Here is a 27011-nt window from a genome sequence, read left to right on the forward strand (position 1 = left end):
ATATTGATGATCATTTACCTCCAGAGTAATTTCACCCTTCTTGAATTTTATCGTGGCTCCCAATTGTTCTAATAGATCTCTTCCCAAAAGAGCTTTTGGGGAGTTTGGCATATACAAGAATTTATGAATGCCCACTTGCTTGCTTACCCAGTTTATATTTTAAAGGTTCAAAAGTAAGCCTTTTCACTCTGGCCAGTTGCTCCTTTTACTACAATGTAATAATTTCCTAAAGGCATTAAGGCTTGATTTAAAACGGAATATGTTGCCACTGTATCTAGTAGAAATTCCATTTCCTTTTGTTCCTCCCCTAGCCTCATAGTGATCTTTTGCAAGATCCTCGGCAGTTTTTATGACTAATTGTTTCTTTGTCTCAGTTAACATTCTAACAATAATTGCATATCATTCCAATCAGGGTTGTGCTGCTTTATTATGAATCTAAGATTTTGGGTGGTGCTTACTGGATCGCTGCGATATTCCTGAGCAGCTGTCTTCCATTCCCTTAAATCATTATAGGAAAATGGTACCTTAATTCTTATTGTCCCACTATCTGGTCCTACTGCTTCCCGGAGGGGTGCCTGCAGAATTGGTGCTGTTGGCTGCTCTGCTGCCGCCGGCCGTTTTTTCTTAGTGCGGGAGGATATCGGGCTGTCTGGAGGAGTAGGGGTCTCATTTGAGTCCTCATTTTGCTCCTGAGACTGAGGGGAAGGCTTGAAAATATCAGTTAGATCTTGTTCTGTGCCCTGGCGGGTTTTACTTTTTCTAGTACACCTTTGTCCAATGCTGCAGGCTGAGCAGCAGCTTTTTAATTTATTTTTGTTCTCCCTCTTGTTTTCTTTTTCTAATGCAAGGACTATAGGATCTCGTGGAGGCATTAGTCTGCAATCTCTCTGTCATTCAGGGTTATTTCGGAGAACAAAGAGCATATCTGCGTATTTAACTTTATCCCATTTTTCTTCCCTTCTTAGGAACAACACATTAATTGTAAAAGCGTGTCATAGTTTAGTGTTCCACCCTCACTGGGCCATTTAGCTTCATTTTCTAGCTTATAAAGCAGCCACCATTGGTTACAATATTTGATTAGTTTCTTTGTATTCTCCGTGCCTCCTTGTCCCACTATATCTTTCCAGTGTGTTAATATACATCCCAAAGGGGATTTTTCATAAGGTTTACTTTTTCCTCCCCCCATTTCACTTACTTTCCCTTTACTCCATTTCTCCCTTTTAACTGCACCTTAATATTCTGTCTGATGCTCGTGTGAATAATAATAATACAATTTTTAGTTTGTCACTCGCTTTGTCCGTCTCCGGCTGTTTCCCTCATGGGAGAACTGAACCGCGGATTCAGACTCTGCACTGGCTTTGTGCACAACTACACGTCTCACCCACTCACACGTACGCTTTTACAGTATCACACGCTTCACTCGTCTCCGGCCGCTCTCCTCACGAAGAACACGGGACCATGGATCAGAACGTCACACTCGCTCCGCAGCCGGGCTGCGTCTCACTCGCTTAAACACTCACTCAGTGATTAATCACACAATCACACATTTCAGGGCTGGCCCAGCAAACTTATACAAACATTAAAAGGCCTTATCACATGCGCTGATGTTAGATGGTATAAACTTTGAATGGTATAAACTTTACGAAATACACAGTACCAGATTTTGCAATAGATAGCAGTATATAGAGATTTCAAATCGTCCCCATTGCTTTCTGACACCTCTCACCCTTTTCGGGGTATAGGGCCAGGTGTGGCTGGAACGAAATGTCTTCTCTTGTTACTTACACAAAACAGAACGACAGGAACAAGAGAACATATAACAGAGCAGATAACAGACAATTACCGATCCAGCTATTACCCCTCCTGCAGCTGCCAATATTCCATCAGCCATATGACTGGGAGGTTGCGCTACTCACCCACCCCTCTGTGTCAGACTCAGTGTTCGGGCGCCCAAGTGAAATGCCAAAACGGCGCCTCGCCCTTCAGGGAAGTAGCGAAAGCCTCTGAGTTTGCTCGATCTGCTCGCAAGATCGCTAGCGGCCTGCCAGTCCCTGGTTCTTGCTGGCCCAGTCTCCGGATCTGGATTCCAGCTCACCAGTCCCTGGTCTCAGTCTCTGGTTCTTGCTGGCACAGATTCCAGCTCACCAGTCTCTGATCCTCTAAGGCAGCAAACTCCCCAGGGCCCTCCTTACTGCAGGGCACCCTGCCCTGCCCGGGGACAATGCTGCACGCCGGACGTCTCCGCGCGCTTTACCAGCAGCCCCATACGCCGGACGTCTCCGGCCACTCGTACCCGAACATACCGTTTGTCCGCGGCTCAGGAAGTCCTTGTCTGCCTCTGGGTAATCGGCTGAGGAGAGGAGGCTCCTCCGAGGAAAGTTCTCGGGGCGCGCCGAGGGGCGTCCGCTCCGCAGTCGGTTCCACAGTCGAGCAGAGAGTCTCCTGCCTGGCTCGCCAAAACTGACGTGTGGAAACAGACTCCACAACTTGGAAAGCTGTAAAGTAGGTGTGTTTATTGCAGCGCTGGGTGCACAGGGGATCGCTCCACCACAAACGTGCACACCCGCCGTAGCAGTTTTCTTGTATTTATACAGACATACTCATAACCCCCTCCCCAAAAGGGCAGTCTCTCCCAGGAGATCATTTCCATAGCCCCCGCCTCAGGATCCGCCTCAGGCTCCTCCTTGACACGCCTCCTGGTGGTCGTGGGCAGGGGTCTTTGGGATGAAGGCCGTAGGTCTTCCTCGCTGTGTGTTTTCACTTCTTCCCTAAAACTCTATAACTCTTGTTTTGGCTGGGCCTGTAGAGCCAAACCGTTTCCCTGGCCTTGAGTGGACACCTGGCTGTCTCCTACTTGTTATTGCTTGAAGACAAATGCTAGTTCTTGTTAGTCCTTATCTCTCCTCTTTGTCTGTTTTTCTCCCTACGGGTCACAAGTTACAACCTTGCCATCATTTATTTTGTCTCTCTTACCGGCCTTCTTTTCGGGTAGTTAGTGTTTCAAAGCAGGGATTAGTATTTGATAACTTCTAGCAATTCACAGAGCTATTTCACAGAGCTCTGTATTTCCCAGAGTCTTATGTCTGTTCTTATACCTATCCATAGAAATAATAGCTAATATAGTCTTATGTAGTCTTATGCCTACTCCTATACCTATCCCTGTATCATATGTGCCCAAAGAGTTATCACTTAAAAGATTTTTATATATAAAGACAACTTTTCAAGTGAAAAACTTTCTTACTCTTGTGTCCAGAATTAATAAACAATTTATGAAATTCAGTACAAGAATCGTCTTTTTGCTATGGAAAACAAAGATCTAAGAATTCATAATATTTTTGTAAATATTCTATAACAACTTTATTAGTCCCTTTTTCTGTTCCAGTTCTCTTTTGAGGACACTTCTGGTTTTTTTTCTGTATCTCAAGCACATAAGCTGGAATCAATCTTCTTCCATTTATCTGTCATGCATCCAAACTATTTTGAAATTCTCTCTTCTTCTTAACATTTGAAAGTACTGACCTTTTTCCTTCTGTATGTGCTAATAATATTCTTAGTTGTTCATCTCTCATTTTTGCTGCTGTTGTCCTTTAATATTCAGATCTCATGCTTCGTAAACCCTTAGTTCAAAGCATGGCTGGTGGGTTATAATTCTGACCATCCTACTTGTCTCCTGGTTTTCTTTGTCTTGCACATCGTGTTCAGGCATCTTGTAAGGGATCTTAATGAAGATGGTGATTCTGTCCCTTGTATTGAGGACATCTACTTTTACTTCAAGAAGGGAACCATGCTCTAAATGTATTGAGAGTTGTAAATGTTATTTGCTTATTTTTATATGTATCTTGCCAGGAGGTATCAGGGGACATAGTTGCCTTCTTCATAACTATGTTTGTTTGTCACTTGAATTTCCTTCTCTGTTGTCAGTTACCCTTATAACCATTGCTAAGGCCAAGACCTCTTGATTTCTGTTTGCATAGCACCCAATCCAGCAACCTGCCTTGGGTCATTTAGTGAGGAAACCAAACCAATAACGTGAACAAACTGTGATGCGTAACTTCCGAGCATATATCTGACTTATTTGGTGACCATTCTAAGACTGTCTTCACATGCATTGCAAGTTAGTGACGATCCACTGGGTAGTGGTCTCTGGTGTGGTATGGAAGCATGGCCCCAGCAGAAGGCAGGGCTCAACTCTCTTTCTGAGTTTTACTGGTGGGTGAATGTCTCTAATTCTGTGTATTATCTTCGGAGGATGAGAGAGAAGTGTAGAAACAGCTGGGAATTATGTTGGGCAGTAGAGATGTTCAGTGTCTTATTACAGTATAGCAATCCTTTGAAAAGGCACATCTGTGGTAAACAAGTTCTACTCTGTATAGCCTAAAAAGTAATATTAATGCTAAATGCTTTTTGTTGTCTAGATCAAATAAAGTAAGACAATATTTGACAACTCTTTAGCCATTAAAAGTGCTTAAGGCTGTGCTCAATTGTGGCCTTTTATTGTCGCTTCTTTTATTCTGCATTACACGTTTGACTCGGTTCTACAAACTGATAAGTTGTATATGCCCTTGTACTCCAGCGTACATTCCAGTGTAGGTTGGAATGAAGAAGCAGAGCTGTAGGTAAAAGCAGATATGTACAGTGCCTTGAAAAGCACAAATGACTTTTGTTTGCAGAACCAAACGCGAGGAATTTTAAAATTAGGATTGACTTGTGAGCAAAAGTTAGTAATCCAGATAATGGCAGGTGAAGTGCAGAAGGCTGTAGTTTACTACACACGTAGCAGTGAAAATTATAAATCTGTTGTAGGTGAAGAGCTTAAAGGGGAAAAAAATGATAGTTCTGTTGCTGTTTGAATTTTGGTCAGATTTTTGTAAACCAAGGGGAGAATACTGTTGTGTTCCTGGATCCAGGCTGGGATGTCAGGTATGCTGGAATTTGTCTTTTAACTCGTTGCAGCTACTTCATCAGTTCCAGTGCCTAAGACAGAGCCTTCTCCTTCGCTACCTTCTGCTGGTTCTCTGCCTAGTGTGGTATCCACCACTGCTTCGCTTCTGCCTTCAGCATCGCAGCATGTGGCAACGTTGCCCAGCTTGCCTCAGTCCAGTGATTTGGCCAGCAGCTCACTTTCCCAGTTAAGCAGGTATAGTAGGAGTTGTGATAAACTGAAAGGGGTTCAATTTTGGGGAAAGGGCAAACATGAGGGTGATTGCGTATGGGTCTGTCAGACACCAGGGTCCTCTTTTCTGACATTAACTAGAATTAGAGATTCAGAAGAGACTAGGATGTTTCTGGTTGCAAAGTATGAGTTCTGGGCTGCCTCAATGATAGAGTAGCTGCTGCCCTCACTTTTTCATGGTATATAGAATCATAGAATGGTTAGGGTTGGAAGGGACCTTAATGATCATCTAGTTCCAACTCCCCTGCCATGGGCAGGGAAACCCTCCACTACACCAGGTTGCTCAAAGCCTCATCCAATCTGGCCTTGAACACTTCCAGGGAATGGGGCAGCCACAACTCTTCTGGACAACCTGTGCAAGTGCCTCACCACCCTCTGAGTGAAGAATTACCAATATAAACAACTTGTGTTTCAAGGGGCTCTTGCTTCAGTCATGCCAGCTAAATTGATTTCCCCGCTTTGTTTTTCCTACTTTGTCCACAGCGCCTGCTGTTTGTTTAGTGTCTGTTGTGGGTTAGGCTGCTCCGGCAACCAGACCCTACACAGTCACTCTCTCACCCTCCCCCACCCCAGGGACGAGGGAGAGAATTAAAGGAGAAAAAGAAAAGAGACCCAAGGGTTGAGATAAGAACAATTTACTACTACTGCTACCAATATATATATGTACGGATATGCACAAGGATAAATATATACAAACGAGTGATGTACGGTGTAATTGCTCACCAGCCCTTGACCGAGGCCCGTCTTTTCCCAAAGCTGCAATCCCGAAATAGATAAATCCTGATACCGCAATCCCGGATGAACAGGAGGCCCTGAGACAGAGAGCGAGAGAGAGAAAGCACTCTGAGAGCCCGAAAGTGAGAGTCCCGGAAGGGCAAAAGCCCTTCTTTCCGGCTGACCCTCACTTTTATACTGGGCATGACGCTGCATGATATGGAATACTAATTGGCCAGTTTGGCCTCAGTCTTAAGTTCCACCACAAATCACAAGGGGAATCGTGTCCCCCTTGTCCCAGCTATGCTCCCCCCTTATCCCGCCGTGCTTCTGCACTCCGGCCAGAACACGGCACACTGAAAAGTCCTTGGAGTTTCACTTCCAACCACAAACATCAGCTTGCTATCAACATTCTTCTCAAAGTGAGCCTCTGAGTGAAACCAAAACACGGAGCTCTTCTAGCTGTTAAAAAGAAGAGCTGACTCTGTCCCAGCTGAAACCAGGACAGTGTCATATGTTTGAAATCATGCCTTAACAGTTTACTTCCTGGCTAATTTTGAAATATTCTAGTTTCATTTATATTTGTATTTCTTAAAATTAAAAACCAGAAATAATTCCATAGGAACAGTGTGTGTTTTTTACTTTTCTAAGACATTTCCTTAAGACACTTTGAAATATCAGATTGGTGTTCCTGGAAGTGCATTTAGCACAGCTTAGCTCATTTGCACTATCTGTCTGATTTTTCAGTGCCTATTACTTGAGCTTCGTCCTCAGTCGAGTGACATCTGAGAGTATACTGGTTGAGTTATATTTTAATACTCACGTTTCTACTGTGTTTGTTAATATAAGAAACTAATTTGATATTTTTTCTCTGTTTCACAGCTAGGACATGGTTCATTCTCTTTTAGTACACTAGTGTTTTCTGTTGAATAAAATGGTAAATGTGTCAAATAACAAGAATTACTCCATTCACATTAGAAACAGCATCTCACATTTGTTTGTTGAAAAGCTGTGTACATTGGTAGAAATTTTAGTTAGAGGATTGTCCTGGTTTCGCTGGGATAGAATCAGTTTTCTGTTCAGAAAAGCTACATTTCTAAAATAAGCTGCATTTTTAAGAAGAGTGCAGCACCCGATTAGGTGAGAACAAAGTTGATAAGACACTTTGGTTTAGTCTGTAGCCAGCCATGGTATGCAGGTATCCATAGTGATCAAGGACTTTGCAACTCGCTTTTGCTAACGACCCAGATGCCCAAGAACCTGGGGGGAGTGTGGCCAGGGCGACTGACACCTGAATTGGCAAATGGATATTCCGTTCCATGTAACGTCATGCTCACTATAAATTGGAAAGTTTGCTGGAGACAGCCTCTCTCTTCCTTGATGGTTGCTGTCCCTGGAGGGTCTTGCTCGTTGTTCTGCTGCCAAGGCCTACTCTCTCTCTTCTGGGATTGCGGTTTTTGGGATATTGCTGGCTGGGAACGGGCTGGACATTGGTCAAGGGGTGGTGAGCAATTGCACTGTACATTGCTTGTCTATATGTATTATTATTGTTATTATTTTTCTTTTTATTTTATTTCAGTTATTAAATAGTTCTTATCTCAACCCATGGGTCTTTCTTCCTTTTCCTGATTCCCCTTCTTGAGTGGGGAGGGGTCGTTGGGTAACAGAACAGCTGGCTAGTGTTTAGCCCTGGATACAGGCTAAGCGTAGACAAGGATTGATGCTGTTGGACAGATACCAAGCACCATGAAAAGATGATTCCTGAATTCCAAGCAGGTATGACTTGGTTGTGCTGGTAGCTCATCTGCCTCTCTATGGTAGATCAGATGGTCAATTAAGGCTTATTAGAAGAACTAAGGAGAGTGTGTGAGGGAGTGGTTTAAAACCATACGTTGGACTGAACCATTTCTTTCCTTGTTGCCTGTGTCATGGTTTCGGCTGGGACAGAGTTAGTTTTTCTTTTTAGCAGCCAGAAGAGCTCCATGTTTTGGTTTCAGTCTGAGACTTGCTCTGAGAAGAACGCTGACTGTGCACTGATGTTTATAGTTGGCACTGAGGCCTCAAGGGCTTTTCAGCTGCCGTGTTCTTGCTGGTGTGCAGGAGCACAACAGAATAGGGGGGAGCATGGCTGGGACAAGGGGGCCACGACTCTCCTTATGATTTGTACTTAGATTTAGGATTGAGGGCCAAACTGGCCAATTAGTATTCCATATCATGCAGTGTCATGACCAGTGTATAGATGAGGGTTGACTGGAAAGAAGGGCCTTTGCTCTTCCGGGACTCTCACTCTCAGACTCTCAGAGTGCTCTCTCTGTCTCACTCTCTATTTTCGGGCCTCTTGCTCGCCCGGGATTGCGGTATCGGGATTTATCTGTTTCGGGATTGTTTGCCAGGATGGGATAGGCATTGGTCACCAGGCGGTGAGCAATTACACTATACATCACTTGTTTGTATGTATTATTATCATTATATATATTTTTTCATATATAATTATTATAATTGCTTGTTATTGTTGTTGTTATTATTAAACTGTTCTTATCTCAACCCACGGGTGTCTCTTCCTTTTCCCCTTTAATTCCCTTCCTCATCCCCGGGGGGTGGGGGAGGGTGAGCGAGTGGTTGTGTGTTTAGTTGCCAGCCTGACTAAACTACAACACTGCCTGAAGTGGTGTCATTGTAATTCCTGCAGATGGGGAACAGTTTTAAAGAGTTGAAGTAAAATTAGTCTATGAAACTGCCAAGGTTTATTCTGGTCCCACACCTCGAAAAGCTGCCAGAAGTGTTTGCCCTTAAATTAGGGCATATAATTTAGCCTGCAGCTTTGTTATGAAAACTGCTGTGTTTTCTGGTGGCTATTTCCATAGACAATACTAAAATATTTGTTATGGTTAGGATCTCTCTTGCTTCTGATTTCACATGAAGAGGGGGTTTTTGAGCACCAAACCATACATATTTTTTATGTCTTTGTGCTTTGTTTTGTTTGCCTTTGTTCAGTGTTCATTTTGTTTATTCCATACTGTACTGTAAGTTATGTTCTTGACCTCAAATGTAAGGTATAACTTTCGTCAGTGTAAATGTTTAAGAACCAGTTTCAGTCACCTTTCAGGGAGATGTTTGAAGATCTTTAGATTACAGATGAATGTTGGTGCTGCTGTTACTGCCAAAACTTCACAGGCCTGGTCAGCTAGGGAAAAAAGATGGTGCTAAAGCAGAGTTGCTTCCTAAAACAAAGTTATCTGCAGATGTTTTTCACCAGAAGACTCTTTATTTTCATATTTTACAGTGTATATATACAACTGAACTGATTCTGATTCATCTTTTCAAAGAGGAAATGGCTTTTGGTGCAGTGTAGTGGTATGAACCAGCCTTGATTAAATTGCCAGATTCTGTAGTAGTGTCTAATTTTTGGGCTTTCAGAGATGCTCTTCATTTGCTTTTTTTTTTTTTTTTTTTTGAGCCCTATCTTTTGAGAGTGTGTTGGGGCTTTTGGCAGAGTTATGGGGAAAACACCCTGCAGTTCTAATTGGTTGAACTAATGTTATGTAGGTTATGTGAGAAATACCATAGTGAGTCAAACCAAAGCACTGCCTCACCTAATTAATACCCGTGCCTCATGGCAGGCAGCAGCAGTTGCTCAGGGAAAGAATGAGAAACAAGCTGTGTGTTGTGTGAACCTTCTTCTGGTTTTGGACTTTGTGTCTTGGAGTCATTGCTACATAATTCCTGAAGCAGCTATCGTTTTTCTAAAAATATATAGTAAATTGATAAATACAAATGAATGAGGGTTTAGATGTTTCTTGTTAGTAATAGTTGTCTCTGTACTTCAGGTTTTTTTCATTAAATGGTAGTAGGATATTAGTTAAAGGAAAAAATGTCTGTACGGGGGTGTGTGTGTACACACACACCCCCAACATTTTTTTCTTTAATATCCTACTCTGTGTGTGTATGTGTATACACATACCTACAACTTTTATTCCATAGCTAATATCCTACTACCTACTCTGTATATATATGTGTATATAAATACATACATATATATATATTAAAAAAAGTTCTAGGGAAAATTAATTTTATTAATTCTTTGCATCTTCTTTCTAGCTCCCTTTCCAGTCATCAGAGCAGCCACTCCACTGCCTCAGTGTTGTCTTCAAGCACATCACATGCAGTAAGTTCTATTTGCATTTCAACAGATGTTTGGCATATAGTCAGTTTATCTGATGATTAAGACCCTTTCTTAAAGTTCATTGTGTCCCAGTACACCAAGAACTGAAACAAGAGCCTTATCTCAGAGAAGGAGGACTGCCAGCCCTCTAGTGGGGAAAAAAAAGTCTTTATCACTTGTGATTTGTACTAGATCAGGAATAGCTATTACAGAGACTTGCTAGTCACACAACTGTAGAGGAAATTTTCATGCCAGCAAGGGGGGGTGGAAAAAAGAAAATCTTTTATAACAAATGTATTTAAAAAAAAAAATAAGTCTTTAGAAGTGACTATCTGAAACTTCTCCAAAATGTGGACTTTTAGCAGGCTCCAGGTTAGCTGGCAAAATGCAGGTGATGGAATGATACATGTCACGACAAATGCCTCATGACAGATGATTTTAGAGTTTACCATGTGGCATTCTTGTCACCTGTGTATTTAATGCATTTCAGATAACAAGGCAAATGGTATTGAACACAGTGCTCTAGATGAGGTTGCACAAACGAAAGTCAGAGACACACTGCCTTGTTCTATGATGGGTTACTGTCATGGTTTGAAGTGGGGGGGAGGTCCGGGTGGCAGAAGCTGCCCATCACACCGGACTCCCGTCCCCCTCGGGGCTTGAGCCAATCGGTGCCTCTGCGAATTGCCCTATTTACGTCGGGCAAAGGAACCGGAAAGGTGTGTGCCGGTGCCCAGGAGCAAGGAGAAGGGAGAGGGGCACGGCCCCCGCTCCCGGCTTTCGGCCGGGCCGGCGGCCTGGGCCGTGCCGGTGCCCGCCCCGTCGAGGATGGTGGAGCCGCTTGGGGAACTCGGGGAGAGCCCCGCTGCCGGGGCACCCACCAGGCCGAGTTCACCCAGAAAGGACTGAGATCTGAGAGAAACGGCCACACAGATAAGAGGTCAGTGAAGATGGAACGGAACAACGTGTGCCGCGGCTGAGCCCCCCTTGCCAGCAGCCCCTTTGCAAACAGTCCTCGGTGGAGCAAGCAGAGACCCACTCGCAGCCTGTGGAGGACCCACGTCGAGAAGAGATGCCAGGGTACGGTACGTATCTAGAGTCCGTGGGACAACCCCCGCCGATGGGGAGGTGTTTCGTTAAAGGAGATGCCTGAGCCTGAGACTGTTGTGAATCATGGGCACAGGTCGAGGCGCATTTACGCATCTAAGTCTGTATGAAGACGCATTTAAGGTCGGTATGACGACGCCGGAGCGCATTTAAAGTTTGTTGATGACCCACGCCAGAGCGAGTGGCTACAGCTCCTTAAAAGCCCAGGGCTGGTAAAGCCCGTACTTGGGGCAAATCCGATGGGGTAAGGATTTGCCCCCCAGCGGGCAGGATTCACGCTTTCACCGTGAGTAGGGGATCCACTGGAGCAAGGGACAATGGTGTAAGGGCTCCTGCTCCTTTAAGAGAAGCGGCAGTAACAGCACGGGATGAACTGACCTGCACCCCCCCATTCCCTGCCCCCTGCGCCGCTGGGGGGAGGAGGTAGAGCCGGGAAGAAGAGGCAAAGAGGGGGAGTGGTGTTGATTTTAAGACCTGGCCTTGTTTTCTTGTTATCCTCTCAAGTAACCGTTTTTGTTTGCTTTTCTCTTTGTAGGTAGCTGTTAATAAATAGTTTTGCTTTTAAGAAAACAGCCTCTTTTGCCCGGGACCGTGGTTGGTGGGTGCTCCTCTGTTCCTGTCTCGATCCTCAGCTCTTTTATTACATTTTTCTCCTCTCCATTTTACTGGAGTGGGAGAGCTGCGTGGGGTTTAGTTGCCGGATCGGCCTAACCCACGACAGTTACTTCCCTACAATCCCAGTTGGGGTGTGCAGATAGGTTACTGCTTTTCTTTATGTCTGTATTTTAGTTTGTAATGCTCTATCTCTACTGAATATGTAACTTAAACATTCACACTTATCCAAAGGTGGTTCTTTTCTGTTGTCAGAGTTGTTTTGGTTTCTGTGTGTTGATGACACTGTTTTGCAAGTGTGATCAGCTTACAGCTAAGGCACTGTATTGTGCTAGATTCAAACCAGGAACTCTCTTACCCTACGTGTTCCTGTAATACATCTGGTCTGTGTTTCAGTTTGCAGCACCACACAACAGAGTCAGTGCAGTAGTTTTATACTTTTAAATTCCACAAGCACGTTGAGGAAATCATGATAGCAGCGTCCTGTATTTTGAAAACAAATGCTGTCTTTTGGAAGAATATAGGAGTTAGTTTAACATAACGAGTACTAGCTTAAATGAGTATTGTCGTGGGTTAGGCCGATCCGGCAACTAAACTCCACGCAGCTCTCCCAGTCCAGTAAAATGGAGAGGAGAAAAATGTAATAAAAGAGCTGAGGGTCGAGACAGGAACAGAGGAGCACCCACCAACCACGGTCCCGGGCAAAAGAGGCTGTTTTCTTAAAGCAAAACAGTTTATTAACAACTACCTACAAAGAGAAAAGCAAACAAAAACGGTTACTTGAGAGGATAACAAGAAAACAAGGCCAGGTCTTAAAATCAACACCACCCCCCCCTCCCTTTGCCTCTTCTTTCCGGCTCTACCTCCTCCCCCCAGCGGCGCAGGGGGGCAGGGACTGGGGGAGTGCAGGTCAGTTCATTCCATGTTGTTACTGCCGCTTCCCTTAAAGGAGAAGGAGTCCTTACACCATTGTCCCTTGCTCCAGTGGATCCCCTGCTCACAAGGAAACCGTGAATCCTACCTGCAGGATGCAATCCTTCCCCAACAGATTGCCCCAAGCATGGGCTTTACCACAGTCTCGGGTTCTTAGGGAGTCGTATCCACTCGCTCTGGCGTGGGTCATCATACAGACTTTAAATGCGCTCCGGCGTGGGTCGTCATATCGACCTTAAATGCGTCTTCATACAGACTTAGATGTGTAAATGCGCCTCGACCTGTGCCCATGATTCACAACAGTCTCAGGCTCAGGCATCTCCTTTAACGAAACACCTCCCCATCGGCGGGGGTTGTCCCACGGACTCTAGATGCGTACTGTGCTCAGGCTCTGGCATCTCTTCTCGACGTGGATCCTCCACGGACTGCGAGTGGGTCTCTGCTTGCTCCACCAAGGACTGGTTGCAAGGGGCTGCTTGCAAGGAGGACTCAGCCGCGGCACACGTTGTTCCGTCCCATCTTCACTGACCTCTTATCTGTGTGGCCGTTTCTCTCAGATCTCAGTCCTTTCTGGGTGAACTCGGCCCGGTGGGTGCCCCGGGAGCGGGGCTCTCCCCGAGTTCCCCAAGCGGCTCCGTCGGGGCCATTCCCAGCGGATGGCCCCGGCCTGGCACGGGCTGCCGCCCGGCGGAGAGCCGGGGAGTGGGAACAGCGCCCCCCTCCCGTCTCCTTGCTCCTGGGCAAAGGCACACCTTTCCGGTTCCTTTGTCCGACGTAAATAGGGCAATTCGCAGAGGCGCCGATTGGCTCAAGCCCTGAGGGGGACGGGAGTCCGGTCTGGTGGCCAGCTTCTGCCACCCGGATCTCCTCCCCCCTTCAAACCCTGACAAGTATACAAGCAAAAGGCAAGAAATGATGCAATGTAGTGACGTTTGAGTTACTGTGGTATGAATTTATAATGATATTTTAACTCATGTAATAATTTTCTTTAAATACTTAAAAATCACAAGCATGCAATTTAGTTGCTTGCTTGGTACATAGATAATGCATATCTTTTTTTCTTTTGCATGTGCTGCTGTTACTTAAAAGATTGTTGGTTTTGTTGGTTTGGTTTGGTTTGTTTTTTTCCCTAGCATCTTCCACTGTGGTTTATTTGCTCTGTGATCCTCATTCTTTTTTCTCCTTTCTAGCACACTAGTGTTGAGAACACAACTTCACTCCAGCCCTCAACAACCTTTTCAACTGTTTCAACCTCAGCCACTAGTACCACCTCTTCAGTTGTCAGCATGGCAAGCAGTATGAACACTACAAACAGCCTTGGCCTGAGCGTTACCAGTGTGTCTATACCAGCTGCTACCACACGGGCAGCTCCCTTGGTGTCTTCAGGTTCGCAGTATTAACAGATCACATGGATGGATAGAGAACTTCAGTCAGCAGGGCTGTCAGTTGAGCATCTCACCAGCTATAACTAAGCTAAGAAATCCACACTAGCATTTTTCAGCATGCTTTATTTGCTGACTTATAAAATAAAGTTGCCTGGCTTTGTGTATTTGAAATATTTGTTAGGGTGTTATGTGGCATTTATATAGCACGTTCCATCCCCAAAGAGCTTTATAAATAGACACCAGAGCAGTTCTGACTTTGGAAGTTTTGGACTTGGAGATTCGCCCAGTTTGTATTCCAGGTTGTGGTCAGCTCTTGGCTGTGACTTCACTCATGTTAGCTTTAATTTCAGTCTTCTCTGTGACTTGAATTCATTCGGCAGTATCAAAATTATACTGCAGTGTCCTCATTGTCATATGCCACATCCCTACTGCCACATCTACAGATAGGAAAAAAGTGTCTGATGTCTGGGTCATTCCACAGCAAATAGCGCTTCAGAAAAAGGATCCGCAGAGAGAGAAGGTGGGGAGGCCTCTTGCACTGAAGTGGAAGCAATGCTAAATTCTCTCTTGCTTCTCTAATCAACCTGAACTACTGAAAGGAAATCCTATGGAGGGAAGTGAGTGATTTAAATATTAAGATCAAACTTACAGAAGGATTTCTCATTCCAATACCATGTAAATGAAGTGTCTGATGACTGGCCAAAGTGCTTTTTTTTAAAAAAAAAACTCTTCTGCTTCCTGGCACTGCTTCATGGAGGCAACTGAAACTGTTTCAGTCGTCTTCTCTTCACTATTCCCAGCTGCAATAAGTCACCCACAAAAAGTACACTGGCAACATTTAGTGCTTTCCAGTCTATTACTGGTGATAAGGGGGAATGTGTTGACAGAGCAGAAAATGAAAGGAGAGAATTTGCTCTCTTCGATTGAGAACAATGCCTAAATTTTGCCTTCAGGAGAGGACTGAGGAAAGGAGAAGTTCCTGTAATTCTTGCAATCCTCTTGGACAAAGTAAATGACAAAAGCTGTTCTCTGATGGGACTGTTTTCAGTCATAAGTAGCCTGTGCTTTCCCTTCCTTGAGGCATGGTTACACTCTTCAGGCTATTTTGAGCATTTTCATCAACCAGCACAAAACTCTTCTGCATAGTTCTGCTCTTTACAAGCTATGACAGTGCAGCTGACAGGGCTTGTGAGCTATCTTGTCTCAATGCTGAAGCCTGTTCTTTTCTAAAGGCTTGTTAAAGTGTCTGTATTTTGATTCTACAGGCAAAGCTCCCCCAAACCTGCCCCAAGGTGTACCGCCCTTGTTGCATAACCAGTATATTGTGGGACCTGGAGGACTTCTGCCTGCCTACCCAGTAAGCAATTTACTTGTTCCTGTCCTTGATTGCTTAACCCTTGGTGCAAGTGGGCCTTTCAGACTCGCTGCTGTCTATGCCAAGGCATTTCTGTTGGAACATGTTGCACCTGGAATTCTTGTTCCAAATGCTGAAGAATATGTGAAATGTATTCAGTGAGGATTTACTGTTGATAGTAAACTGCAGAACTGTTGATACAGACCTGATTCAACTGCTGTCAAAGCTAAACGTGTGTTGCTATGGTTTTCAGTGGTATCAGGTTTTAGGCCCTTTGAGTAAAATTAGACTCATTCAGATTTGTGTTACTGGAATAGATTTACAATAGTAATGGTTGAAATGTGCCACATGTCCTGTCTGTCATACTTTGAAAGATTGCACATAGTTTTTTGATGTCTGACCAGGATCAACATATTTTTGGTTATCTGTTTTTTGAATCAGAAACTTTAATCATTTTTCTGTATCACACTGAATGCAAGGGGATACCATAGATTGCTTTGTGGTCTAGTCATTAAATCTTAAATCCTGCTATTATCAAAGTAATGATTGAAGCCAAGAAGGTTGTTGCTCTTACTCCCAAATCTGAATGCCCCGTAGATTTTTCACAAGTTGATGAATGATACATCTGTGAAAATAGTATTGAAGATGAGACAGTCATACTCTCCTTAAAGGACTGCTGTCACCAAGAAACATCATCAGAGTGACAAGCCATTTTAAGCTTAGCTCTACTAGCCTTAAAATGCTACAGTGTGCCGTGATAGCACAACATGATGTATAGCTGTACACCTTTAAAATAGACTGGGCCTAAGTCAAACTCTGTTTAAAGCCCCAAATTGGTCAGCGTCAGAGAAAAGTGTTATAATGATGTTTTATTTTTATCTGTCTTTAAGCAGATTTATGGTTATGATGATCTCCAGATGCTTCAATCTAGGCTGCCAATGGTAAGTAAATGGCTTAGTTTATTTAATTTTAAACGAGTTATCTCCAGTGTTGATCATTTGTGCAACACAAATTGGTTCATTTGATGATTAAGAGCTTATCCTTATGTTCTATATTCTGTTTTTTTAAATATCCACAAACAGTTTCTCTAGGTGGTTGTCATGGGTTAGGCTGCTCCAGCAATCGAACCCCACACAGCCGGTCACTCCCCCTCCCCCACCCCCAGGAATGAGGGAGAGAATTAAAGGAGAAACGGGAAACCCGTGGGTCGAGATAAGAACAATTTAATACAGATGATTTAATACACAGTGTAGATGCTCACCACCCCCTCGTATGCGAAGCCCGTCTCGTCCCGAAGCTGCAATCCCGGACGAACACGAGGCCCCGAAATAGAGAGGGGCAGAGAGAGAGAGAGAGAGAGTACTCCGAGAGTGGGAGTACTGGGAGAGAGAGAAAAAAAAAAGCAATAGAGCACAAGCGCAGCAAGCGCAAAAGAGCAGAAGCGGCGAAAGAGCCAAAGCACAAAAGCCCTTCTGTCCGGCTGTCCCTCACTTTTATACTGGGCATGACGCTGCATGATATGGAATACTAATTGGCCAGTTTGGCCTCAGTCTTAAGTTCCACCGCAAATCACAAGGGGAATCGTGTCCCCCTTGTCCCAGCTATGCTCCCCCCTTATCCCGCCGTGCTTCTGCACTCCGGCACACTGAAAACTCCTTGGAGTCTCACGTCCAACCACAAACATCAGCTTGCTATCAGCATTCTTCTCAGAGCGAGCCTCTGAGTGAAACCAAAACACGGAGCTCTTCTGGCTGCTAAAAAGAAGAGCTGACTCTGTCCCAGCTAAAACCAGGACAATGGTGTAAACTGATATAGAGCAACTGTTGCATCATGTGTTTGTCCATCTGCAAATTCTGTAAATAGAAGCAAGTGTGCTCTGTGCTTTTGAGCGGAGAAGTTTTTAATTGTTGTAGCAACAGTATGATATCTTGTCAAGTCTAGTTGCAATCTGAGTGTGAATGTTTTCTTTTACCAAGAGGTAGGGTTGAACAGCAAGTACACAAACTGGCAGCCAGTAGTTGCATTGGGCAGGTTTTGGAGGTGCTCATAGGTGAAGATCTTTGCGTATGCATCACGGCAATAAATGCAGGTGAGCTGTGGGAGGAAGAGTATATAAAGTTTTCTTCCTTACCTGGATCCAGAATGTAAATGGCGTGCGAGAAAAGCTGAGAGTTAGTCATGAAGAGCCTCAGCCTAGATTGAGAAAAGGTAAAGAATTTTGTCTTCAGAAAACTAGGATAAGGAACTTGGAGAGAAAATTTGGTAGTATGTAACTGAGAAAAGTCACAGGATTAAGTGATGCAGTGTATCCATAGAGGCAGAAATAGAGCAACGAGCAGTGATCTGGAAAAGAAGTATCACTAGATGAATGCCATAGTTAAAGGTCCAAGTCAGTACCAGGTCTTCCATGTGGAGTCTGGGGACAGCCAGAGTCAGATAATCAAAGGTGAGTACAGGGATATCCCAGACAAAATCTTGTCCAGCTGCATATCCTGAATTAAAAAAATAAAGTTGTGCACATTAATGAAGATTTTAACTACCCAACGAAGGCATGATCCTTGAAAGGATTGTTGACTGAAATGAATGGGATTATTTTCAGAACAGCAAAATGACAAAATATTTGCAGTTCTGGGGCCAGGAGAGACATGGTTACATTGGTAGGAGACAATATGCTTTCTAGGTGTGCTGTTCAACTTTTATCAGCCTACACTTCCCATCTGTTCACTCAGTTTTTTTATTGCTCTCTGGGCAGGAGTGCTTTTTCCATGTAGCTGTACCACAGGGCCATGCAGAGGCCAGAGCAGAGCATGCCTCCTGGTGGGGAGGTTTGGTTCTGAGAGGCCAGAGGCTGAGAATTACTGATGTTGTTTACATGTAGTGACAGCAAATGGAGAGAAAAAATGAATCGGTAATACTTCATCTAAAATAAATACAGTATACATGGAGAACAAAAATTAACCTGTCCATTCTCCTGGGCAGAGAATGGATTGAGAGCAGCCCTGAGGAGAAGGACTTGGGGGTGTTGTTTGAGGAGAAGCTCAACATGAGCCGGCAATGTGCGCTGGCAGCCCAGAAAGCCAACCGTGTCCTGGGCTGTATCAAAAGGAGCGTGGCCAGCAGGTCGAGGGAAGTGATTCTGCCCCTCTACTCAACTCTCGTGAGACCCCACCTGGAATACTGTGTTCAGCTCTGGAGTCCCCAACATCAGAAGGACATGGAGCTACTGGAGCAAGTCCAGAGGAGGCCACGAAGATGATCCAAGGGCTGGAGCACCTCTGCTATGAAGACAGGCTGAGAGAGTTGGGGCTGTTCAGCCTGGAGAAGAGGAGGCTCCGGGGTGATCTTATAGCAGCTTTCCAGTACCTAAAGGGCCTACAGGAAAGCTGGAGAGGGACTTTTTACAAGGACATGTAGTGATAGGACAAGGGGCAATGGCTTTAAACTGAAAGAGGGGAGATTTAGATTGGATATTAGAAAAAAAATTTTACTCTGAGGGTGATGAGGCAGTGAAACAGGTTGCCCAGAGAAGTTGTGGCTGCCCCATCCCTGGAGGTGTTCAAGGCCAGGTTGGATGAGGCTTTGGGCAACCTGGTGTAGTGGAGGGTGTCCCTGCCCTTGGCAGGGGGATTGGAACTGGATGATCTTTGAGGTCCCTTCCAACCCAAACCATTCTATGATTCAGTCCAAGAGTAAGGCTGAACAAGAGAAAATGTAAAGATTCATACCTTGTCTGTGTTGCCCTGGAATAGTTTGTGCTGCAAGGTGTTTTCAAGCAACGCAACAAGAGAGTTGTCGTGAAAAATGCCTGATGTGGCAAGAGTAGCTTAACTCAGCCTAATCAAAGTGATCTCTGCTATGCCTCTCCTTCATCATCTGGTCTAAACCAGAATGGAAGGTGGAAAATGTTGAGGAGATAAGAACTGAAGAGATGATTCTGATGACGATGACTAAACCCTGGCAGAAGTTTTCCAAAGAGATTGAGGAAAGTGCATCCTTGGGGAAGGTGCCAAAGAGAAGAGTGGGCATGGGATCTGCAGAGCCCTGCTCGGAGTAAGGCTTGGAGTAGGTGTTGAGTGGAGGTCGCTTCCCCTCACCCCAAAGGCTTATTCCCATGCTTCTGAGACAAGAGGCACTGACAAGCTTTTTGCAACAGGTCTTTATTTTCTGTCGAATAAATAGGTGAATGAATAGATAAAAACCATTATCAAAATAAATAAAATAAGTTATATAAATAGATGAGCATTCAGTAGAGGCTCAGGATCCAGGGCTGTTCTTGCAGTGGCTCTTTTCATCAGTCAGGGGAAGTGAGAGGACAGATGAGGATGGGGTAGTGGTCCAGAAGTGGTGGTGGTGGCATGGGTGGGGCTGTGCAGGTTGATTGGGGTCAGTGGGCTAATCGCATATGATGTGGGTGAGGTTGTGGAGGTGTTGGAAGCAGGTGCAAGCTTCAAGGCGGATGTGGTCCCAGGGGTTGTGGTGGTGGGTGTGGAGGAAGTCCTGTATGTGCCCGAAGTACTTGTTGATGCCAAGCAGCAGGTTGCGAGGCCCTTGGCCTTTGAAGAGTGTGCTGTTGACTGGCACGTATTGCTCGAGCTGCTGAATGTGGTGCAGGAGGTTGTTGAGGAGGTGGTGCTGTGCCTGGGTGTCCCAGTGGTGGGGGGTGCTTGGGCTGAGGGTGGTGAAGAGGTGTTGGAGGATGCAAAAGGGTGGTAGCGGTGACTTGCTGTGGGTGGTCGGTGTGGGGGCTGGAGGCTGTCCCAGGTGAAGGTGGCATCGCGGGGCCACAGGTGGTAGCAGGCTAGGGTGATGGCAAGAGCCAGCAGGAGCACAGGGATGCCATACCATAGGCAGGGCTATGGGGTTGCGGGTGCAGACATGGTGGGTCTGTGGGTGCTGAGTGGGTGGTGCTGGGAAGGAGCCTGGTCAGGCTTGGTGGTGGTGTAGGTGGGCACTGTGCTTGGGGTGCTGCCATGTGACTGACTTTATGTGGTCCTGTGGCTTTCCCTTCCTCACTTTCTGATTGCAGCAAGTTTCTGACTGGTTTTCAGTTTTGGCTGGTGGCTGTGACAGTCTTGGGGAAGTGCGTTGGTGGGGTGGCCATGCTTGGGGAGGGTGGTGGTGTGTTGGGGAGAGATTGGCTGTAGTGGTTCAGTGGGGGATGTGAAAGTGCTGGGGCAGAGCCCTTGGGGGCAGCAGTGGTGGGGAGGTGTGTTAGGGTTTCCCTGTTGTGTGCAGGGTGAGCTGTGCTGCCTCTTTTCTGCAGCTGAACTTTCTCTTCCTGCCCAAGTCTCTTTTCTGTCTGTAATGCCCTGATGTTGATTGTGGTCTGTTTTCCTTTCACTTGTGTGTCGCCTTTGTTTTCATGTTAACCGATCTTTCCTTTTCATGTTTGGAAGAGTTATGAAATGATAGGATAGAATAGAATATTTCGTTTAGAAGGGATCTACAATGATCATCTAGTCCAACTGCCTGACCAATTCAGGGCTGATCAAAAGTTAAAGCATGTTATTAAGGGCATTGTCCAAATGCCTCTTAAACACTGACAGGCTTGGGGCATCGACCACCTCTCTAGGAAGCCCGTTCCAATGTCTGTCCACCCTCTTGGTAAAGAAACGCTTCCTAATGTCAAGTCTGAACCTCCCCTGATGCATCTTTGAACCATTCCCACGCTTCCTGTCACTGGATCCCAGGGAGAAGAGCTCACTCAGCACCTCCCTCTCTGCTTCCCCTCCTCAGGAAGCTGTAGAGAGCAATAGAGGTCACGTCTCAGCCTCCTTCTCTCCAAACTAGACAAACTCAGAGTCCTGATTTCTCTGCCCATGGCAGGGGGGTTGGAACTAGATGATCTTTAAGGTCCCTTCCAACCCTAACCATTCTATGATTCCTTAGCCGCTCCTCACAAGACATGCCTGCCAGTCCTGTCACCAGCTTTGTTGCCCTCCTCTGGACACATTCAAGTACCTTTACATCCTTCTTAAATGGTGAGGCTCAGAACTGCACACAGTACTCAAGGTGAGGCTGCACCAATGCTGAATACAGCAGGATCATCACCTCCTTTGACCAGCTGGTTATACCGTGTTTGATGCACCCCAGGATGTGGTTTGCCCTCTTGGCTGCCAGGGCACACTGCTGACTGCTATTGAGCCTGCTGTAAACCGGCACCCCCAGATCCCTTTCTGCAAGGCTGCTCTCCAGTCACTTCTCTCCCAGTCTATACTTGTGCCCAGTGTTACTTTGTCTCAGGTGCAGAAACTGGCATTTGTTGTGGTTAAATTTCATGCCATTAATGATTGCCCAATGCTCCGGTCTATCTAGATCTCTCTGCAAGGCCTCTTGTTCCTCAAGAGAGTCAACAGCACTTCCTAGTTTGTTATCATCAGCAAACTTGCTAATGGTGCATTCAACTCCTGCATCCAGATCATTGATAAAAATATTGAACAGAACTGGCCCTAGAATTGAGCCCTGAGGAACACCGCTGGTGACTGGTTGCCAGCCAGATGTAGCCCCATTCACTACAACCCTTTGAACTCTGCCCTTCAGCCAGTTCTTCACCCAGCGCACTGTGTACCTGCTTATCTAACAGTTGGACAACTTATCCAGAAGGATGCTGTGAGGGACAGTATCAAAAGCCTTCCTAAAATCCTACATCTACCACCTTCCCTTCTTTCACTAGGTGGATGACCTTATCATAGAAGGAGATCAAATCAGTTAGACAGGACTTTCCCTTTGTGAACCCATGTTGACTGTGCCTGATGATTGCATTGTTCTTTAAATGCCTTTCAGTAGTACCCAGTATGGTGATCTTCATAATTTTTCCATAATTTGATGTCACTTGGAAGAGCCTGGGGAACCCTCTCCTGGAGCAGGGACTTTGGGGTGGTGGGTGGTGGCTTCCAAGGAGATGGCTCTGGATGTAGGCACTTGATCGTTGGGTGTGTTCCTGGATGGAGCTACCTCAGCTCCTGAGAATGGGGAAGAAAGGCTTTTGCTTTAGAAAAAAGGAAGAGGAAAAAGGGAAGGGTTTTGCTCCTCCTCCTGCTGTGTTGGGTCCCTGGCTGTGGTCCCATGTGTGTGCCTCTGTAGCAAGAGTTGTGTTTTCTCTACCTCCTTGCCTGAGGTGACTGGAGAGCAAAGAAGAAAATGTCCCCCCATGAGGCTATTTGTAAGCAAAGGGTCTTGCATTTGGGATGGCCCGTGCCCCTAGAGGAGGGATGTCCAAGAGTCGTCTGGAGGTGGAGCTGAGCCAGCTGATATAGGTAGAGCTCTAGTGGGAAGAGGTGGAGGTTGTACTTGATGCACCTTGAATACTGTGTTCAGTTTTGGTCCCCCACTACAAGAAAGACATTGAGGTGCTGGAGCGTGTCCAGAGAAGGGCAATGAAGCTGGTGAAGGGGCTGGAGCACAAGTGTTATGAGGAGTGGCTGAGGGAACTGAGGTTGTTCAGCGTGGAGAAAAGGAGGCTCAGGGGAGACCTGAAAGGAGGGTGTAGCGAGGTGGGAGTCAGTCCCTCCTCCCAAGTAACAAGGGATAGGACAAGAGGAGACGGCCTCAAGTTGCGCGAGAGGGGTTTACATTGGATATTAGGAAAAAATTTCTTCACTGAAAGGGTTGTCAGGCATTGGAACAGGCTGCCCAGGGCAACCCCAGAGATATTGAAAAGATGCGTAGATGTGGCACTTAGGGACATGGTTTAGTGGTGGACTTGGCAGTGTTAGGTTAATGGTTGGACTCAATGATCTTAAGGGTCTTTTCCAACCTAATGATTCTGTGATTCTATGATGAGGATTTAAGGTCCCTTCCAACAGCAAGGATCATGTTCTGCTTGTATGAGAGCTGCTGCCACAGGTTTTATCAAAGCTTTTGGAGCAGAGGAAATGTGTGGTGGCAGTGGTGGGCTGGGAGTTATGGTCAGGCTTGGGGAAGGGTGGTAGTGTGTTAGGGAGAGGTTGACTGTAGTGGTTCAGTGGGGGATGTGAAAGCGCTGGGGTAGTGCGGAGAAGGGATTTGGAGAAGTACTGAGACGACTCAATATGAGTTAGCTGCAGGAAGTCTCGTTTATTGCGCAGTTCTTATTGCTTATATAGACAGTATTTGCCAATAATCCTGAGACCACACCTTTTCTACACCATTATTGGATGATACATACGCTTGTCATATTTAACAGCTTATTTCAAACAGACACCCGCCTAGCGAAGCTCTGCTCTAAGCAAACACTACTCCCTTATCATACAGCATAGTTTTCTTATCCTTAACTTCAAGGGCATTCTGCCCTTGAGGCCTAACTTTCGAGCTCCAGTCCTTATTTACACAGGGTTTTCTTCGTGCAGTCTCTTCTGCACTCCGACAATTCCCCCTTTCTTTTCTTGCACGAAGAAAACCCTGTGCACGAGACTGTCAACCCCAGTTACTAGCATGTTGTTTTGGTACAGCCTTGCAAAAGCAGTTTCTAGCATACTACTTCCTTTCCGAGGGCTTTACTATTTCCACTATATCCAAGATTCCGCTGAGCAGGAGGGTGTCAATCGGCAGGGTCACTGTGGAGAAGAGAGGCAGGCACGGCACCTTCAGGGCGTCCCCTGTTTATCCACACAGTGTGCTCTGCAGCCTCCTTCCGCTCCGCTCTGAGCCATCCCTTTTACACCCTCAGCAGAGTCTATGACAAAGGTACTGACACGGCGTTGCTGCACGCGTGGCCAGTGCGTGCAACAAGGCTGCCAGGTATGTGCTCTGCTGGCCAACAGCGGATTTTTTAAGTTGTAACATATTTCTCCTAGCTTCCTTTTTCAAAGTTACATGCTCACAACTAAGTCTAGTTTGTAATTCTTTGTCATTAATTCGGTACCAGTTAATGCTTCTCCTTCCAGTAGCTCCCTTCTGATTGGAAAAAACACACAAAGCATATATACAAGCAACTTTCACACATGTAATATACTAAATCATAATAAACATAAAGACAGTTTACATATCAATATACAATCTTCTATTACAATTCTTTTGAACCATTTTCCTCGTTCTGCGCCTCTGTCATCCCTGTTTGATCTGTCAAATCTTGGATCCCTCTTTCTCTATCTCACTTCGCTGGAATTTTGCATGTTTACACATTTACACAATTTACACATGGCTTTCTTCGTGCAGTCTCTCCAATGATCCATGTCCATTGGCTATAAGCCAAGCTCCAACGATTCCCCCTTTTTTTTTTTTTTTTTTTTTTTCTTGCACGAAGAAAACCTTGTGCACAAGACTGGAAATAGCTCGCTGAATAAGTTTCCATATAATTCCTAAGCCAAGCAGTAATAAGAGTATTATGATAAGCCATCGCAAGCCTTCTTTTACAGCCAAGGCGACAGGTCGCCGAACAAGCCTTTTAACCAGGAATCGAACCAACCATCCTCTGCTACCACTTTTCTCGAAGGCTCCTTAAGCCATTGCAATTGTTTGTGGATGGACTCACTGTGGTCACTTAGATTAAAACAACACATGCCTTCAAATTCTCCACAGCCGTGTCCTTGAGCTAGAAGCAAAAATCAATAGCCGCATGATTTTGTAAAATAGCGTGCCTAAGACTATTTTGGTCTAGTAGTAGCCGTTCCAAAATTTGAGCGGTGACACCTGCTTGTCCTTCTGACCAGCAGGCCAAATCCTCAATTTGCTTCAATGCCTGGGCTGCCGCCACTCCAGGCGCAACCATAGATGCAAAGACTCGCGCTGCCACAGCCCACAGCCGCACCCCATCGCCGCAGCCAGACGCAAGACCTGCACCTGCCCCTGCTCGGCGCAATCGGCGCGGCACATTCAGCCACCGCCTACAACTAGGGACCAACACTGCCAGCTGGCCAAGACAGCAAGGCCCTCCACAAGCACTCGCCGGGATACCCCGCCAAGCGCGGTCACCACAAATCAGAAAAACACCGGGGGTAACTCCTTGGCAGCATCGCCATTCCACAACAGCAAAATTTGCTGGCCTCGATCAAATGACGATCGGGCACCACAAGCGCCGAGGCTAATTTTCTGATTAGACTGTAATCCAATTTTTCCCAGGCCTGATCCGCAATATCCGTCTACCTTAAACACAAAACTTTTGTATTGATCATTAGCTGGGGACACGTCTGTCCAGCTGCCATCTTTGAAGACGTTATAGGGAAAATGCCATCCCAAGATTTGAGCAGCTTGGCTTTGGAGGCTTGCTATGCTGGCGTACTTGTCGCTAAAAACAACACATGTTTGTGTAACGTGGTTGTTGCTGGCACTACCTACAAATTTTTATCCTAATAAATTTAACTCTTGTGGGGAAATATACGGAAGACTGCCCCTTTTTTTTTTTTTTTTTTTTTTTTTTTAAGCATTTGTTTTAATGTTAAATGAATTCATTCAATAACCGCTTGTCCCATAGGTGAATGAGGGATACTGGTAGTGCGAGTCACTCCCCAATCCTGTAAAAAGGCACCATACTGGATCACTGTCTGTCCCGATTTTCTTTGGTACTCCCATGGTTTTCTTCAGTGTGAGCAGTAGCAACAACAAAGGCAGAAAACATCTCAACAGTTACATGCACATATTTAGATCGATCAAACAATTGAATATAAGTAATATCAGTTTGCCATAATTCATTGGCACATAAACCTGTTGGATTTACTCCTGCTGGAGTATTTGAAGGCACAATATGTTGATGGTCAGGGCAGGCACGTACAATCTGCTGAGCTTGATCTGCTGTCTGACCTGACAGAGAGCATCATCTACCACCAATTGACAAACTGTAGGACTATTCATCATTCCCTGAGGCAGCACAATCCAATGATATTGTTGCGTGGATCGTTCATTGTTAAGCACTGGAATTGAAAAGGCAAATCTAGGACAATCATTAGGGTGTAAATAAATAAAAAAGTAAAAAGGCGAAATAACCCAATCTTTTAAATCAATCGCCATCAAATGCTAACATTCTGGAATCATAGTAGGATTTAGTACACCCAGTTGTAATGCACCCATTGGTGAAATGATTGCATTAATAGCTCTTAAATCTTTTAGCATAAATCTCCATTTTCCTGATTTCTTTGGGATAACAAATATTGGAGTATTCTATGGGCTAGTGGAGAGAATTATATGTCCTAATTTGAGCTGTTCATTGACTAATTTTTGAGCTCACTCCAGCCGCTTGCCTTTTAATGGCCACTGATCGACCCAGACCGGCTTGCCAGTCATCCAGTCCAGCTTGAGTCGGGGCTGGACATCAGTGACGCGTGCTAAAAATTTGAGGTTAGCCTCACATTCCAGTGATTCAACAAATCCCGACCTCATAATGTACATGGGACATCAAAAACATATGGTTTCAAAATAGCTTGTTTGTTACCTGGGCCTACTACTAACAAGGTCTGTGCACTCTGCTGTGGGATCTGTGTTCCACCTACTCCGATCACAGCTGCCAGGGCTTGTATCAGAGGCCAAGGGGGGCGGCCAGTCAGGATTTTTCACTATAGATACATCAGCCCCTGTGTCAACTAGGCCAGAAAAGCCTTCCCATTAATGATTACTGTTAAAGGAGGCTGTGCAGCTGTGACTGTCTGTGTCCAAAATTCT

At 45.4% G+C, this 27011-nt stretch overlaps 2 protein-coding genes across 10 annotated transcripts in view; one reads left to right on the forward strand and one right to left on the reverse strand.

Annotated features, from left to right (window-relative positions):
• LOC147526251 (ubiquitin-associated protein 2-like) overlaps positions 1-27011 on the forward strand; it is a 120239-nt gene that overhangs the window by 79567 nt on the left and 13661 nt on the right. For 8 of the 9 annotated variants that reach the window (XR_015222962.1, XM_086630254.1, XM_086630255.1 and 5 more), the window contains 5 exons: positions 4954-5137; positions 9986-10052; positions 13892-14087; positions 15352-15443; positions 16331-16381. Coding sequence is in view for 8 of the 9 variants with exons in the window: in XM_086630254.1 (XP_086486380.1) it covers positions 4954-5137; positions 9986-10052; positions 13892-14087; positions 15352-15443; positions 16331-16381 (590 nt within the window). In the remaining variant the exon portion in view is untranslated. The remainder of the gene's footprint in view (positions 1-4953; positions 5138-9985; positions 10053-13891; positions 14088-15351; positions 15444-16330; positions 16382-27011) is intronic. The other variant, XM_086630256.1, reaches the window with a different exon arrangement.
• Positions 19833-20317, reverse strand: LOC147526253 (interferon-like). The gene is given in 2 exon segments (XM_086630276.1): positions 19833-20185; positions 20188-20317. Coding segments are annotated over 2 exon segments (483 nt in total).

This window comes from Tauraco erythrolophus, chromosome W (genome assembly GCF_009769465.1).
Source record: "Tauraco erythrolophus isolate bTauEry1 chromosome W, bTauEry1.pri, whole genome shotgun sequence".
NCBI classification, from domain to species: Eukaryota; Metazoa; Chordata; class Aves; order Musophagiformes; family Musophagidae; genus Tauraco; species Tauraco erythrolophus.